Below are 18,650 nucleotides of genomic sequence, written 5' to 3' on the forward strand. Positions count from 1 at the left end.
ACATTTTCCAGAATTCCCTTTCCTTCACATTTCTGGTGGGTGGGCCAGAAGAGAGATTCTCAGGATATCTGGAGGGCAGGAGGGGGGCGGCAGCCATAATCTAGCTCACACACTTTGTTACTGATCTGCTTACTCAACGTCGTTGGCATGAGGCCCCCACTGGGTCTACCTTCCCCAAGATCCTCCTTCTACTCTCTGACTCCTAGGTCATGTGTGTGTGTGTTCAGGATTGTGATAGGGCTCCCATCTTCTGCAGGACGCCTGCTATGTACCAAGGTCAGAGGCAACAAGAACTGACACAGGTTTCAGTCCATACTTGCGGGGTTCCAGCTTGCTCTTGACAACTCTCTCTTGCTCTCTCCCCTCTTGACAACTACCTCTCTTCCTAATTGCCTGCCCTGTGAACTTAAAGTTCCAGTATCAGAAGTCAACAGCCTTACAGAGACTACTTAACCAGCTCCCACAATTGTGTAACGTCAAATCCTATAACAATTCATTCACACATACATACATACATAAATTCTTATCTATACACTTCCCAATATACATATGCATACATATATACCACACATGCACGTGTGTGTGCAACAGTGATTCTACTGCTCTGATTGACCCAGACTACACAGCCCAGCATTGCTAATGTGCGTCTCTCTACTTTTTCTAGGTTTCCAACACAAATGAAATCCAACAAAGTCATTGTTTCTTCAATAAATTAAGACCTTCAATCAGATTATCATTAAGTCTTGCTGACCTGGATCCTACATTTAAGGTAAGTATTCACATTTCTCCCCTGATTAATACGAGTTGATTTTATGGCTTAACTTTCAGGTTCAATCTTATTTCTCTTATTTCCAAGTTGTGAGAAGCACCTCGTTATTTGTGTAACAAATACACATAGCTACAATGCATTAAATAAATATCTACTATACTTAAGACAGTAGGCCTGCATCTCATAAAACCCCTGAAGGGTAGGGATCATCATCTATATTTTATAGACTAAGAAACTGAGGCTAAGAGAGGTCACATAGCTAGGTAAGTGGTACACTGGGATCAAAAAGCTGTTCTTTTTTTTTTGACAAGAAAGCTCATGCTATGCCATACAACCAAAGTTGATATGGATAAATAGATCATACCAACATGTGTAAACACACAGAACGAAAAGTTAAATACCTAAATTATACACATGAACTCAGAAAAATGGAAGATTACTGACTTTGCATTTTAAAAAAGGCAGGCATTAGATGAGTATGTATTATTGTATAAACACAGATGCGTACCAATACACATATACTACATATCCATTTATAAATATTTGTAACAATGCCCCAGAAATAAATAGAAAAAAACTGGAGAATTGTAAACCACTGTCACAAAGTCACATCATATCCTTCTTCTATATAAAAGAAGGCTTAAAAGCAGCAGGACACGTTGATTGATGTGAGAGCTAAAGAAAGAAAGCAGAGACTACAACAACAATAACCTACGTAAGATCAAATGTTTCAGACATTTAATGTGGGAGTAAACAGCTCCAAACATATCAGAATTCCTAAATATAACATAACCATGTAACAGTATAGTGATTAATGTTTGCAATGATAGTTGTGAATAATTTGTGTTAAATTATTTCAGCATATGGTATTAAAGAAATCAAAGACGTTTGCAAAATGAATTCCGCTAAATGTGTTTAAAATACTTAAAATTGAAAGTATTGAATCTCAGTTCAGTTATCTGAAAAAAATAAAAACTTCATTCCCAATAGTGCTAGATAATTTCTCTTTAGAAAGTAATTTTTCCTAAGAATGATACTACTATACATGTGTGAAGACACCTCAAAAGATAGACCTTCTACAGCCAAAGAACATGTTATCTTGTAATACAGTAAACAGAAGCAATATAAGATTGCATCTACCATAAAATCAGAAAACTTAGAAGGAAGTGCCAGCCATTTTAAGTTTACGATAATTTGTCTCCTTTTAGTTTTATAAGAGCAGTGATTAGAAAAAGATAATAAAACATGTCTATAGTTTAGTTACATAATGTCTAACTGATTATTTTTTCCCATTCTAAGCGGTCCTTAATTTTTAAATTAAAAAAAAAAAGTTCCTGCTGGGGACTCAGATTATTTTATGTATGTAGATAGAGCTTGATGAATTTTATTTCAAATATTTTAGAGGAGAAGTATTATACATTAAAATTATAAACTAGTTTATTATTCTAAAACAGTATTTCTCTGATGGCTCTTTTTGGAAACCTAAGTTTTATGAAATAATAAATTTTTAACAAAAAAAGTGTTCCATGAATAAGTTACCCAACTGCTGAGTTTACCAAAAATGAACTTTTCTTTTGTTTTCTTTTAACCAAACCACATCTCATAATCGTCAATATGTTGATGCACAGTGAAAATCTCACTCCTCCACCCCAAAAGATTCAGTATTCTCTAAATTTACTTGACTAGACAACAGTTTTTCCCTCAGAAGATATCTGTCAACATCTCAGAGTAATGTTCCATAAAACACAGTTTGGGACATTCTGTTGTACATGTCTACACTTTATTAAGCAGAATTCTTCAGTAACTGAGCCTTTTATACATTGAGAATATAAAGATATTATTATTTATAATGATTATACTGCAAAAATTCCAAATGATCTTGAATGTGGAAGACGAGAATAAGACAAATCATACTAGATTTAACTTACTTGAAACTTCATATCCTATATATATATGTGTGTGTGTGTGTGTGTGTGTGTGTATATATATATATGCCATTTACTAGAATATAATTAACTAAAATTTCTTTTCCCTATATTGTCAAATACATTTATTCTCTAACAACTTTTAATTCTACTTTAACTTTTGCTATATTGTGAATACATATGGTAACCATAATTCAGTATAGGATGCAGTGACAGAAAAAAACACAGCACTAATACATCTTACCTGTGATTCTCCTCAAGAAATGTGATATCATACCGAGATGCATGTTTAGGTAAAGAGGAAACAAGGGCATCGATTTTCATAACAAGGTCACTCAGGCTGGAGAAACAAGATAAATGAGTTTTTGGGGGGGAAAGAAAGGTCCATATTTCATGTCACAATTAATGCCTCAAGAAAGGGGAATTTAATGTAAAATATCTCCAATAGACAAACTGTATATAAATGACCTTTCTTCCAAACTTGTATAATTTGTCAAAGTAAAATGACTGCTGCTTTTAAGGTCATCCTATTTTTTCTTATCATTGATATGATATTTAAACACATAAGTGTTCCTAATAGTGTCTATAAGAATATGGAGAATCATTCAATTCAAGTCAATATTTGCTGAGTGCTGGTTATATATCCAAGCACTGGGACCCATGTAGGAAAGAAAGAAGAGCTGGAAGAACAAAAATTAAATGATAGAATAACTACTTTCAAAGAACTTTTAATAGAGTTAAGAAGCCCAGATTTCTTTGGTTTCAAGTTTGTTTGAAAACTAAAATTGTACAAAATAAATGCCTGGATTAAATATAACCAAATTAAAAAATCCATAATAGAGAAAATGTATATGTTCAATGATATGCTGGAACAGAAAATGTTAGCTGAACTTTAAGAAATGTCCCCCTCCACCAAAAAAAAAAGAAAGAAAGAGAGAAAAGATAGGCATCTCCATTTTATAAACAAAGAAATTTAGAGTCAGAGTGGTTGAGAACCTTGTCAGTACTGTCAGCATCTCTCTACTATACCATGTTTTGCTGGACTACAGGTCCTGTACACTGTATATTATTTTTATTTGTAATACCTACCATATCTTTCACAGAGCATTACATTTAATGGCCACTTAATAAACATAAAATAAATGGGTTAATCCAAACCATAATCTACTCCTAAACTTTCTTAAGGTATTTATTTATTGGCCACACACTCTCTAATACGTAAAATTGTAGGCACGTTGGAGGAAGAGCAAACATAAATTAAAACAATCATATGAAAAGATACTCAACTTTACTAGAAGTCAAGGAAGTGCAAATTAAAACAAGATGCAATTTCACATCCATCAGATAGGAAAAATTAACAGGTTGCGTAACACCAAGTACTGGTGATGACTTGGGGAAACGAACTCTTATACATTTCTGGTGGCAGTGTTAATTGTTGCAACTCTTTTGAAGGACAGAATTTAGCAACATCTGGTAAAGCCGAAGGTACATCTATCCTACAGCCCAATAACAACACTCGTCTACTCTAGAGAAACTCACACATTGTACAAGGACACGTGTAAACCAGGTTCAAGATAGCATTTACATAATAGTAAAAAACTAAAGCCAAGTTAACTGTACTTCAGTAATGGAGTATATAAATGAACTGCAGTATATTCACAAAATGAAATACTAAAAAGAAACTGAAATGAATAAGCTCGCTCTATATACATGAACATGGATAAAGCTCTTATGGAGGCAGACTGCAAAAGGAGCCTACGTATAATAGCATATCTCTAAAAAAGTCAAGACTTTAACACAATAAACACTAATAATAGATATTTACATATGAAGCAAAAGTATAAACACATATATGGGAATCATGCACACAACATTTGAGAAAATGGTTACCTCTTAGGGAGGGAGGAGAATGGGACAGTCAAGACAAATAAAACGAAATATTAACATCTACAGTTTGGTAGTGGTAAGCAAATGGTTATCGTCCGCTGTTTCTTTATATTCTCTACATGTCTTTTATTATATCTTCTGTGTGTATTTGAAACATTTTCTAATCTTAAAAAGAAAAAATCGGATACAAAATACCAAACTCCAAAATGAATTGCTCTTACAATTTTAAATACTTACTTCTTTGAGTTGACTTCTATATTTTCAACAATGTCTTCTATTTCCTCTACCAAATTAGTCAATGTTATCTTTTCCAACAAGTAAAAATCTTCCTCACAGAAATCTTCATCTAAAGGTCCTAAGAACTTAAAAGCAGTTATATTATTGTATATCTTCTATAAGATACCAATTTGGGACAAGTATTTTCTTATCAAATAGATATTTCTTTAAGCAAATATTGATTAGAGATTAAACAGATGGTGGCTATTAATCCCACCATTTACTAAGTGCCCTGGGAAACAAGAGAAAAGTATTTCCTCACTTTGATATTATAAATAACATTTGCATCAATACCAAAATCAATGTGGCAAAAAAATCAGCAAATTATTTCCATTTGAAAGTTTTACTTTGAGACATAATGCTTCCAAAAACCTAAGGCTTTTCATTCTAAAGTAAGTTATGAAAGCAACTGTCTATATTCCATAAGTCTTTTAATTTCAGTATTTTCCTATTTAATCTGTAAATTGTAGTTTACACTATGTAGATATGAATATATAAACAAGGCATAAAGGAGCAAAAACCAAGAAACAAATCCCATAATTAATAATACCAACCAATCTTCATCTAACTGATGCTGTATGAACTGTTTGGAGCACAGCAAGGTCTTGTAGGTTAGCTTTAAACCAGTAACTACAGAGCAGGGAAGCTGTAAAATTACCAGATACCTGAATTTCTCAGGATGGCTATCCCACCACAACCACCCCAACTCTACTACCGTTATCATTTTCTGGAAAAGCTAATACGTGCATCATCATAAATATTATTAACATAAGCCTGATGTAGAAGGTGAGCCCTGACATAGTCGTATGCACTAAACAATTAGACTTAATGACAAACAACTAGAAAACACGTCAACCAGAATGAAATGGTTGCAGTGGATTTTTTTTTAAATTTATTTATTTTATTTATTTATTTTTGGCTGTGTTGGGTCTTCATAGCTGCACGCGGGCTTTCTCTAGCTGCAGCGAGCAGGGGCTGGCTACTCTTCGTTGCAGTCTCTAGCTGCGCAGCCTTCAGTAGTTGTAGCACGCGGGCTCAGTAGTTGTGGCTCGCAGGCTCTAGAGCGCAGGCTCAGTAGCTGTGGCTCACGGGCTTAGTTGCTCTGCAGCATGTGGGATCTTCCCGGACCAGGGCTCGAACCCGTGTCCCTGCATTGGCAGGCGGATTCTTAACCACTGGGCCACCAGGGAAGCCCTGCCGTGCATTTTATTACTTCCCCTTCATATGCTTCTGCAATTAATGTTTTCTAAAAATTAATGAAGTATAGTTCTTGAATCTTTTCTCATTTGCTCACATCAAGGGTGATATTAGCTGCAATGCTGGCATCCAGCTAAACAAATACCATGTTTCACTTTAAACATAAAACCTGGCCTCTAAAAAGTACAAAAAATGGGCACTGTAATACTAAAAGTACACGTATAAACATTTTATTTCCTTAAGATTTGCTATCATTTTTAAGGTAACTTTCAAAGCACTTTTAATGCTGCATTTTTTTGACTGTGAATAGGAGAGGCCTGGAAAATAGCTGAATTTTATCTATACCACTTCTAGTGACTTGAGTAGTTTTGTTAATAACTTAGAATAAGGAACTAAAATCTCAAATTATTTTCCTAAGGGATGAACAAGATTGGGTATCTTTACTGATTAAATTCACCAGAAAACCAGCTCTATTGCACCTATGTAAGTTCAGTGTCAAACAGCTAGCAGAAACTTGGTTCTTCTGTGTCTTAGTTCTTCTACTTGAAGATGAATATGATGTTTGTGGAATAAAGCAACTTAAATAGTATAAAATCACATAATGGCCAAATTAGGAAATGGAACATTAAATTTGAAAATCATGTAATAGTACAATAAAACCTATATGGAGCTTAAATCTTCTTTACAACGTTTTGGAAATGTGATTTTTCAGTTATACAGAATAACTGCTATAACAGAAATACATTACCTCATTTGACAGATCATTACAATTTTAGAAAACTCTGTTAGAATGTTCTTCCACATACTGAGCTAAAAATCTCTCCCCACTCGTGGAAGTTGGATCAACTGGGCTTGATTCTATGCTGACTCTCAATGAATACAACGCAAATCAAGTCTATAAATGTACCCATATTTCCCATGATAGCCTTCAAATATTTAAAGAGAAAACAGAAGTTAATATTTACTGAAAATTTACTCTGTGTCTGGGGCTGTTCTGTGTGTTTTATGTGTAAAAGTATATTTAATCTCTCTGGCAACTTTAAAACAGACTATTACCTTTTCCACTGTGCAAATGAGGAAACCAAGTCTTGCAAAGGTTATACAATTAACGGTGCAACCAGAATTTGAATCCAGATTCGCCTGGCTAAAACAAAAAGGCCTTGTTTGTTTCCCTTCTCTCTGCCACACCATGTCTTTCATCAATTTGTAAATATGTAACATGATAAAAATAAATATAATTATAGCAATAGCATTATTAAGGGTTTTGTTTAATCTTAAAATATATAGATGTTTAATTCTTTAGCATGGCAGTAAGAAAGTATGAGATCATCATTACACCCCAGTTTTGATCATTTATAAACAATTTTAACTTTGAATATGTTTCAATTCTAACGTAAACATTTGGACAGGTTCAAAATGAAGATTGATTCTATAATGTCAGAATTATTTTAATCATTAAACTATCTGGTTCAGAATTACAACTATCTGTTACAACTGTTATGATTATTGTGTTTCATAGCATTACTCTGAGACACAGTATAATATTACATTATAGTTCATAAACCATAGCACTTCTTTTCAGATATATCATACTTTTGTATTCAAACCACAGTCCTACAAATAAAAGGATAATCAAAATTACAATTTTCCATTAGTCGACACAAAAAGTCAATGTAATCTGACTTAATATCTATCTCTAGCCCCAACCTCTCCCCGAATTTAACTCATACGTTCAGCTGTCAACTCAACCAGTCTACTCTGAGGTCCAGAACTGAATACTGAACTCTTAATATGTCCAGAACTGAATTGTCTATCTGTCCTTTCCACTCCTTCTGAACAAGCCCACTCCTCCTGCAGTCTTCTTTACCTTAAAACAGTGGCGGCTCCATTCTGCCAGTCACGTAGTTCTCTTACATCCCACTGTAAGTCTGTCAGCAATTCCTGGTCATCCTCCAAAATACATCTCACGTCTACTTCTCCCTACTTCCACTAGAGCCATTCTGGTCCAGGCCACCATCACATCTCACTTGGAGTACTGTAATAGCTCCTAACTGGTTTCCTAACACCTACAGTCTATCCTTGATGTAACAGCCACGAGTGATCCAAATGAAACATCAGTTCATGTCAATCCCCTGCCCAGAACCATGGGCTTCTCAACTCATTCAGAGTAAAACCCTACCTGACCTGGCCCCCAGGTACTTCTCTCCTGTTATCTTCCTATCTGCTATTCCTAGAACACACAGATGTGAGCTCATCTCAGGACCTTTGTACTCACTGTTCCCTCTACCTAGAACGTTCCTCTTCCAGATATGCAACATGGCTTGCTCCCTCACCTCCTTTGGTTCTCTGTCCAAATAACACTTTATCAGTAAGGACACTATTTTTTTTCGGTCCCTGCCCACCAAAGTGTAAACTCCACAAAAACATGTTTGTTCACTACTATACTCTCAGATTCTAGAAGAATGTTTGGTTCATGGCAGATGCAAAATTATATCTAAATGCTTTTGTCAATTTCAAGGAAAGTGAGAAGAAAACAGTTCTAAGAGAAATAAGTTGAACATAACTATAATATTTGTTAGTACTAATATTGATAACAATATCTGAATTATATTAAACAATGACAAAGAAAACATAGGGTAGCTTTTCCGTAATGTATCAACATAACCAAAAGGCAAGGTAACAGATACAGCAGGCTGTAATTTTTTCTTTTTATCTCTTAAAATGTCTGACAGAGCCGAAGGCAGCCATATACTTTAAAACTGTTCTAAAAAGTTAGATTTCTTCCCAAAGCAACTGTTGGAAAAAAAAGTAACGCCATTTTTGGGCTTTCACATAGCTCATTATCAAAATTCACTAGTATTTTATATTACTGTAATAATAAATGGCAACTGCTGTCACCAATTGTAAAATAGCACTGCACACAGATGAACCCGCGTCTAACTATTTTTAGGAGCTAACACAATTAGCTCAAGAACTGTTACACTGGGCTTCCCTGGTGGCGCAGTGGTTGAGACTCTGCCTGCCAATGCAGGGGACGCGGGTTCGAGCCCTGGTCTGGGAAGATCCCACATGCCGCGGAGCAACTGGGCCCGTGAGCCACAATTACTGAGCCTGCGCGTCTGGAGCCTGTGCCCCGCAACAAGAGCGGCCGCGATAGTGAGAGGCCCATGCACCGCGATGAAGAGTGGCCCCCGCTTGCCACAACTAGAGAAAGCCCTCGCACAGAAACGAAGACCCAACACAGCCATAAATAAATAAATTAAAAAAAAAAAAAGTCTCTAATATTCTATTAAAAAAAAAAAAAAAGAACTGTTACACTGAAGCGGAAATATGTGATTTGTGGATGCTTGTGGATATGAGTCCCTCACTATTCTCCAATTTCTATTATTTATAGATTCAGATAAGAAGGAATAAATAAGCATAACTTTAAGGGAATGATGATACAGGAATGAAGCACGCAGGTGAATAGAGCTCATAAAAATGCAGAAAACAGAGAAAACACTACAGCTTTGAAGATGATTTAGGGATACATAATTTGATGCTTCAAGCAGAGATAACGTCAAACACACTGCATTCGTTGATTTCTAAATATACCTAAGCACCAGATTCAATTTTTAAAAACTTAAACCATTCCTGAGAAAGAAAACCAGACTATCATACTAAAAAATACTAATAAGTAGCTATCATCCACTAATTTTGTATGCATCTATTAAAACTCCCTAATTAATCAGAAACACGTTTGTGATATACTAAGAGAAAAAAGTGTGATATAAAATTATATATATATATAATAGCATTACAATTATGTATTTAAAAAGACAGACATGGCTATGTAGAGTAGAAAAAAGGGTTAGACGGTAAAACAATAAACTATTAATAATAAATTTTATTAGGATGGTGGGAGTGATTTTTACTATAGATTTTAAAAGATTATATTAATAAATACTACTTTTTAATTCAAAACTTGCAGTATTGTTTTTAACATAATCAACTGTAGGAAAAAGCTACAAGAAGAAAAAGATGTCAAAATGTACTTTTTACACCTACTTACAACAGTGATCAATTACAATGTTGTAATGTATACAAAATTGTTTGTTCTAATATTTATATTATAAAAGCCATCCCCAAAGAACACCCTCAGCCGCATTCGATGTTATCACCAGTGGGAGGGAGGGGTGAAGAGACAGGTACTGTGCCACGAGCTGGACATCTCAGTGGCCATGTTATTTACGCTGGGACCTGTCTGGCGTGTCCAGCACACGAGCACCGTCCTCTGTGTGTGCTGCATCAGGTGTGTTGTGACAGAAAACGTTTGACACCCCTGTATCACAGTGTCACTGAGAAAAGTGAGCAATTGCTTTTTTTTACTTACTTTCCCATTGCTGACAACACCTATTTCTCCAGGACGCAATTTAAGTACATCTTGACAGAACAACTGGTGAGTTCGAAAAATATTCACTCCGATGGTATTATATTTTTTCTCAAAAGCATTTTTATCCATTCCCTAAGGTATAAGTTAAGAATGACAAAACCAGTAAGAGAACAGTAAATACATTAAATAATTTTTTGAACATAGCCTACTTTAATATATTAGTATAAAATTTAAAATTATATTAACTTGTGATTTTAAAAAGTACTATTTTGTTCTGAAACCACATTTAAAAAAAGAATCCTTCTTTGGCGAGGCAATTACAATATCTGTAAATCCTGTTACAAGGAGATACAGTTTGCTACTCATTCTTTGAGAATTTTGGGTGGATTACTGATTAGTAAAATGCTAGGAAACATCAATTTAAATAAAATTTAACATTAAACAATGAAATACAATGTTTATTAAATTCTGAATTCAGTACCTCCATTTTGGTGGGTTCAATTAAAAAAAAAATACTGTTTAAAATAGAAATACTCTGCTCATTCCATTATACCAATCCCATGAAACCAATTTAGTAATAGTGCATTTAAATTCTGAAATACAAAAGTAATCTTCTCCATCTCAGTGTATATCAAACTTTAATATGCATACAAACCACCTGGGTGTAGATCCAGGGAGGGCCTTACTTTCTGACTTTCTATCGCGTTCCTGGTACTGCTGCAAGGTCAGAAATGTTCCCCTGCGCTGTCCGACACACAGCCACAGATGGGTACTGAGCGCTTGAAACGTGGCTAGTATGACTGAGAAACTGAATTTAAATTAAATTAAATTTAATTTAAGTTTAAAATAGCCACATGAAGCTAGTGGCTACAGTATCAGACAGTGTAGCTCTAGATCTTTATTTCCAAAACCTCTGTCTCAGTCAACCCCTCTCTGACCACAAGCTGCTGACCTTCCAGCCCATTCATCCCAGTGTCACCAGACCAACCATTACTCAACCCTTTAGTCCACTGACCCTACCACTTATTTACTGTCCATCACACTTTCCACATTAGCATTTTCCTCCTAACCAAGTTAGACCCCAGAGCCCTTTACTATAACAAAAACATTCCACGCTCAGCTCCCTTGGATGCTTCCCCTCAATTATATTCACCTGGCAAAACCTCAACTCTGGTTAAACACAACTCTGCTAACTCTGCTTACTCTGCAACTGGATCCGAACAGCGTTAGGACAGCTGGAGAAAAACATGCAGCCAACATTGATCTCACTTTCAATTTATGGTCATTAACCTCAAGTGGGCCCTCAGAAATCTTACTATAATGTTTTTAATTCACTTTCTCACTCACAGAATCATAGAAAAATATCTGACATTTTCTCCTCTACCCTCGAACCTCTAAGAGCACCTACTCCCATTCTAATACTTAGCTAATGACTTGACTTTCTTTTGAGAACAAAATCTATCAGAAGTAAAGTACTCATCTTGCTACCACCACATAAATCTACCCCATTCTTAAGCCAATACTTACAGCCTGTGCACTGGATCCCAGCACCTCTTACCTACGCAAGAACTATCCTCCCACTTGGCTCCGCTCCATATCATCTGCTCTCATTTTCTGGATGGACTGTTTTCATCAGCATACCAAAAATAAGTGAAATCCTTCCATGACCTCAAGTCCTATTCTAGCTACAGAATATTTCTCTGTTCCTCATATAGGAAAATTCCTTTAAAAAGCTACCTATACTTGCTGTCTCTGTTTCCTGATTTCCTATTCTCTCTTGAATCCAGTTCACATTTATACCTATCACTTCACTGAAAGTGTTCTTATCAAAGCCACCAATGACCACCTTAACAAATAAAATGGTCCATTATGAAGCCTAATTTCAAGAAATATGGCATAGTTTATCATGTCCTCCTTGAAATACTTGCTCCAGTTGGCTTCTAGGATATCACACTCTCCTGGTTATCTTCCTAACTCAGTGGCTGTTCCATTTGTCCCCTCTACTGGATCATCCTTTTCTTGTGTTCCTCTACATGTTGGAATGTTCCAGGGCTCTTTTTCAGTCCCTTTGTTCTCCAACCCCTGCCCCACTCACTTCCAAGGTATTTCATCCAGTTTCTTAGCTTTAAATTATATATAATGTTGATGACTCTCAAAACATCATACCCTCCATTGATTCCTACACTTATTTACTAAATTGTCAACTCAACATCTCCACTTGAATGTCCAACAGGCATCTCCAACTTAACACATACAAAACTTAACTCTTGATCCCCTATGTATCCAAATCTTCTCTTCATCAAGACTTCCCCATCTCAAAAAAAAGACACCACAATTCTAGCTGTTCAAGCCAAAATCCTTGAGTATTACTTTCACATGTCACATACAATTGTCAGCTAATCAAGCTGACTACAGTTGTAACAAATATTATGTATACACCATCTCACCATGTCCACCACCAATATCTACTCCAAGACACCATTATTTCTTACCTGGATTGTTGCAATAGCATTCTAATTGTTCATCCTATTTCCACTCTTGTTTACCTACTATCAAATCTTCACATGGCACCCAGACTCATCTTTTTCAAGATTATTTATCTCACAAGATTCCTCAATGAGTTTCCATTATACTCAGAAAAAATTTCAATTCCTTACCATGGCCGATCAGTGTTTGAAATATCCGGAGTTATGTTTGTGAACTCATTTCCTACTAGTCTCCCCATCACTCTACTTTGGTCATGATGACCTTCTGCCTATACCTCAAACCTGGCAAGACTGTCTCTGTGTCAGGCCTTTAGACCTGCTGTGTTCTGAACCTGGTATATTCTTCTCTGTAAGAAAGTCTGTAGACTTTCCATGGCTTGACTTCTCATTTCATTCAGAGCTCTGCTCAAACATCAGCTCTTTAGAGATGCCTTCCCTTGACCACTCCAGCTAAAACAGCATCCCTCAAACTATTTACTTTCTTACATTTCTTTATATCTTTCCAATACCACTTACCTGGTCTTTCCCATTACAGTGTAAGCTCCATAAGAACTGGGACTCTATCTGCCTTGTTCATAAGTATTATCTCCATTGTCTGGTAGACAATCAATAAATATTTTTTGAATGGATTAATGAATCTTTCTTCCAGAGAATCAGCTTCTGTCTTTAGAATTTTCCCTGTACTGGACCCCTTGAGTGAAATAACTGAGGATTATTCACATAATCCTTTAACTCCTAATTCTTCACGTAAGTACATATCCTAACTAGAATGCCTTTAACTTTAAGGATCATGAAGTAGTAGTTGAAATACATGAAATTTGATTTGTTAAGTGCCTCTATGCAAAGCTGTATCCTGTAACATGCATCTTTTCCCACCGTAAAGGAAAGTTTATTATCCCCATTTGATTATACTTAATGATTTTTTAACATGATATGTCCAAGCACACTGACTTATACTTTTGAAATATGCAAGATACTTATTTATTATTTCAAACAAATAGCTACTGACCTCAGTAAGGAATGTTTTAATTTTATCTCCAGAGTAAATAGCTGTAGCAGTTTCTTCCTCTGCCAGTTTCCTGAGAAAGTTTCTCAAAAAGCTGTTTTTCAGTGTAAGAAAAGCTGCCAGAATTCCTCTGGAAATAGCTGTGTTATCTTCATCTATTTTTGATGTAGGATTATAAATAACTCCCAACCGACCATGAACACTTATTTCCTGCAAAACACATTTATAGGGGAAAAATATCAGTATCTTACCTATCCTTTTACAACTGAACTTTCTTCTTTCCAATTAAGTTTGCTCGCTTTACCATACAACATCTTTCACTGTCTTCCTGTTGAATGTACTGAATGCGGTATACCACTGAAATAGTCTAAAAACAATCATTTTAGTAACTAATTCTCTCCTCTTTGCATCATGATTCTTTTGGCCTCTTTTTGTATGTGTGTGTGTAAACTAACACACATAAAAGTGCACAAAATAAAACTGTAGAGCTCAGTGAATTAACCCACAAAATATCGCCCAGGTCAAGAAACAGAGCACTGCCAGCAACCCAGACATCTTTCATATCCCCTGCCAATTACTTCACTTTCCCACTTCCCTAAAGACAACCACTATCTTGTCATTCATAGTAATATCATTCTTGCTTTTCTTTATATTTTACCACCTATGCTTTCATCGTTAAACATTTAATCTATTTTGAACGTCATATGAATGTAATCGTACACTATATATTCTTTTGTGCTCTTTTCCCATTCCACATGATTGTGAGATTCACCAACACTGTTTTGAGTAGCTATAGTTACTTTTTTTTGGTACCATACAGAATTCCATATGAATGTGCTCTCCTTTATCCATTCTACTGATGCTAGACCTTTGAATTTTTTTCACTTTGGCACTCTACAAACACAATATACATATCTTCAACTTTAGAAGATGTTAAAGAGTTTTTCAGGATAGTTGGACTAATTTTTACTCCCACCAGCAACATATGAAAAGTCCCACTACCCCAGAGCCTCATAAACATTTTGTATTGTCAGATTTTTTAATTTAAATCATTCTGGTAGATGTGTAAAGATATCTCATTAGGTTTAATTTGCTTTTTCTCATCACTAATGATATTGAACATTCTTTAACATGTTCATTGGCCTCTTTTCTGATTTGTCTGTTGAATCTTTTGCCAGTATTTCATTGGAGATAATTACCTTTTATGTACTGAGTTATAAGGGTTTCATTTCTAAGACTTGAGTGCTTTTTTGGTTATCCGTATGCAGATAACTTCTGCCAGTCTGTGGCTTGCCCTTTTATTCTCTTGCTGGTGTGTTCTGACAAAAAACAGTCCCTAATTTCAATGTAGTTGAATTTACTGGTATTTTTCTTCATTGCTACTGGGTTTTGTGTTCTGTTTTACAAATCTTTCCCTTCTCTCAAGTTCTAAAGATAACCTTTGTTACCCTTGAGAACCTTTATTATTTTGCTTTCTATGTTTAGATCTCTATCCATTTGGAATTGATTTCTGAGTGTGATGTGAAAAGGAGAAAGTTTAAGAGACCACCCTTACTGCTCTTTAAGGTCAACTCTATCATAAAGCACGGGTAGTATATACGTGGGTCTGTTTCTGGATTCTCTATTCTTCTTGCACTGCTCTATTTTTCTATCCAAATTGTTTTCAGTTATATAGCTTTATGAAAGATCTTGATACCCAGCGGAGCAATTATCCTACCTTCCTCTTCTTGAAGAGTAACTTAGTTATTCTTGGTCCTTTGAATATCTATATAAATTTGAGAATCAGCATGACAATTTCCATAAAACACTCTCAGATTCATATTGGAATTGCACCTAATCTATACATCAATTTGGGGAGAACATCTTTAAAATACTGACTCTTTCAATTCATGATTATGGTATATCTCTCCATTCATGTAAGACTTCTGAATTTTCTCTCAATATTTTATTGTGTAAAAGTCTTAAACATATTATGTTACATTTATTCCTAGCATTTGATATTTTTGATACTATTATAAGTGATATTTTTATTTAAAATGCATTTCTTATTTGTTGCAACGCTTAGACTTAATTCTGGTATACTGACCTGTTAGGCAGCAACCTGGTTAAACTAAAAAATGAATTCTAATAATTTTTTGTGGATTTATATGTATTTTCTGTATAAACAATTTGGAAAAATGACAGTTTTAAGTTTTCCTTTTTGATTTTTATACTGTTTATTCCTTTATTCACTTGTTTAGGATTTTTGCACCTATGTCCATGAGTAAGAGTGGCCTACAGTTTTCCATTCTTATATAATGCCCTTTTATGCATTTGGTTTTGAAGTAATGCTGACCTTGTACAATGAGTTGAAATGTATTGCTTATTTTTCTATTCTCTGGAAAAAAATTTGTGTTAGATTGATGCTTGGTACAGTTTACTAGTATGGTCATATAAGTCTGGGGTTTTCTCTTTTGAATATCTTAAATTACAGATTTAATTCCTTTGATAACTAAAAATGCCTCTTCCTACCTCTGTCATGTCCACAGAATCTTGAGTAACATCCCCTCTTTCTATCAGAGCACTGATTGATTGGGTCTGCTTCTCCATATTTCTTGACCAGTTTTACCATGTGTTTCTATCAATTCTATTAGGCTTTTCAAAGAACCAAATTTTGGCTTTGTGGACCTTAACTACTGTATGTCTTCTATTTCATTACTTTTTGTTCTTATCTTTATCTTCCTTTTCCTTTACTTTCTTTGATAGAAGTTTAAGTTGCTGTTTTTAAATTTTAAGATTTGTGTTTAGATGACTGATTTTTCAACCTTTCTTTTTTTCAGATATAACATAGTTTTAGTTGTATCTGTCAAGTTTTAATGTCATTCAAATCTTAATTCTTTCAAAAAATATTTTCAAATGTGCATTTTTGTATTAACAGGTTACACAGAAGCATTTCTTAATTTCCAAATATACAGAGATGTTCTAGTTTTCTTTTGGTGATTGATTTCTAACTTAATTACACTGTGGTCAAAGAATATACAGTTGATCTTTCAACAACACAGGTTTGAACAGCATGGGTCCACTTAAAAACAATTTTTTTTCAGTAGTAAATACTACAATATTACATGATCTGTGGTTGGTTGAATCTGCACATGTGGAACCTTGAATATGGAGGGCTGACTATAAGTTACAAGTGGATTTCTGACTGCTCAGAGGGTCAGTGCCCCTAACCCCTGCATTGTTCAAGGGTCAACTGTACTTTGTGTAATTGAAGAAGATATAACAATTGTGAATATTTATGCACCCAACATAGGAGCACCTCAATACATAAAGCAAATGCTAACAGCCCTAAAAGGGGAAATTGAGAGTAACACAATAATAGTGGGGGATTTTAACACTACACTTACACCAATGGATAGATCATCCAGACTGAAAACTAATAAGGAAACACAAGCCTTAAATGACACATTAGACCAGACAGACTTAATTCATATTTATAGGACATTCCATATGAAGCAGCAGAAAACACTTTCTTCTCAAGTGCACAGGGAACATTCTCCAGGATAGATCATATCTTGGGTCACAAATCAAGCCTCAGTAAATTTAAGAAAATTGAAATCGTATCAAGCATCTTTTCGGACCACAACGCTATGAGATTAGAAATCAATTACAGGAAAAAAAACTGTGAAAAACACAAACACATGGAGGCTAAACAATATGCTACTAAATAACCAAGAGATTACTGAAGAAATCAAAGAGAAATAAAAAAATACCTAGAAACAAATGACAAAGAAAACACGACGACCCAAAACCTATGGGATGCAGCAAAAGAAGTTCTAAGAGGGAAGTTTATAGCAATACAATCCTACCTCAAGGAACAAGAAAAATCTCAAACAACCTAAACTGACACCTAAAGCAACTACAAAGAACAAACAAAACCCAAAGTTAGTAGAAGGAAAGAAAAAAAGATCAGAGCAGAAATAAATGAAATAGAAACAAAGAAAACAATAGCAAAGATCAATAAAACTAAAAGCTGGTTCTTTGAGAAGATAAACAAAACTGATAAACCTTTAGCCAGACTCATCAAGGAAAAAAGGGAGAGGACTCAAATGAATAAAATTAGAAATGAAAAAGGAGAAGTCACAACTGACACCGCAGAAATACAAAGGATCATGAGACTACTACAAGCAACTATATGCCAATAGAATGGACAACCTGGAAGAAATGGACAAATTCTTAGAAAGGTACAACCTTCTAGGACTGAACCAGGAAGAAATAGAAAATATAAACAGACCAATCACAAGTAATGAAATTGAAACTGTGATTAAAAATCTTCCAACAAACAAAAGTCCAGGACCAGATGGCTTCACAGGTGAATTCTATCAAACATTTAGAGAAGAGCTAACACCCATCCTTCTCAAACTCTTCCAAAAAACTGCAGAGGGAGGAACACTCCCAAACTCATTCTACAAAGCCACCTGATACCAAAACCAGACAAAGATATCACAAAAAAGGAAAATTACAGGCCAATATCACTGATGAACACAGGTACAAAAATCCTCAACAAAATACTAGCAAACAGAATCTGGCAGCACATTAAAAGGATCATACACCATGATCAAGTGGGGTTTATCCCAGGAATGCAAGGATTCTTCTATATACGCAAATCAATCAATGTGATACACCATATTAACAAACTGAAGGATAAAAACCATACAATCATCTCAATAGATGCAGAAAAAGCTTTCGACAA

The 18,650-nt window shown here is 35.0% G+C and overlaps 1 protein-coding gene across 1 annotated transcript in view; it reads right to left on the bottom strand.

Annotated features, from left to right (window-relative positions):
* The window catches only part of UGGT2 (UDP-glucose glycoprotein glucosyltransferase 2), a 180,089-nt gene that overhangs the window by 58,061 nt on the left and 103,378 nt on the right, over positions 1-18,650 (bottom strand). Inside the window, exons 21-24 of the mRNA XM_059902510.1 lie at positions 13,922-14,128; positions 10,427-10,558; positions 4,819-4,943; positions 2,939-3,034 (exon numbers count right to left, since the gene is read on the bottom strand). Coding sequence (XP_059758493.1) covers positions 2,939-3,034; positions 4,819-4,943; positions 10,427-10,558; positions 13,922-14,128 — 560 coding nt within the window. The remainder of the gene's footprint in view (positions 1-2,938; positions 3,035-4,818; positions 4,944-10,426; positions 10,559-13,921; positions 14,129-18,650) is intronic.

This window comes from Balaenoptera ricei, chromosome 18 (genome assembly GCF_028023285.1).
Source record: "Balaenoptera ricei isolate mBalRic1 chromosome 18, mBalRic1.hap2, whole genome shotgun sequence".
Classification (NCBI taxonomy): domain Eukaryota; kingdom Metazoa; phylum Chordata; class Mammalia; order Artiodactyla; family Balaenopteridae; genus Balaenoptera; species Balaenoptera ricei.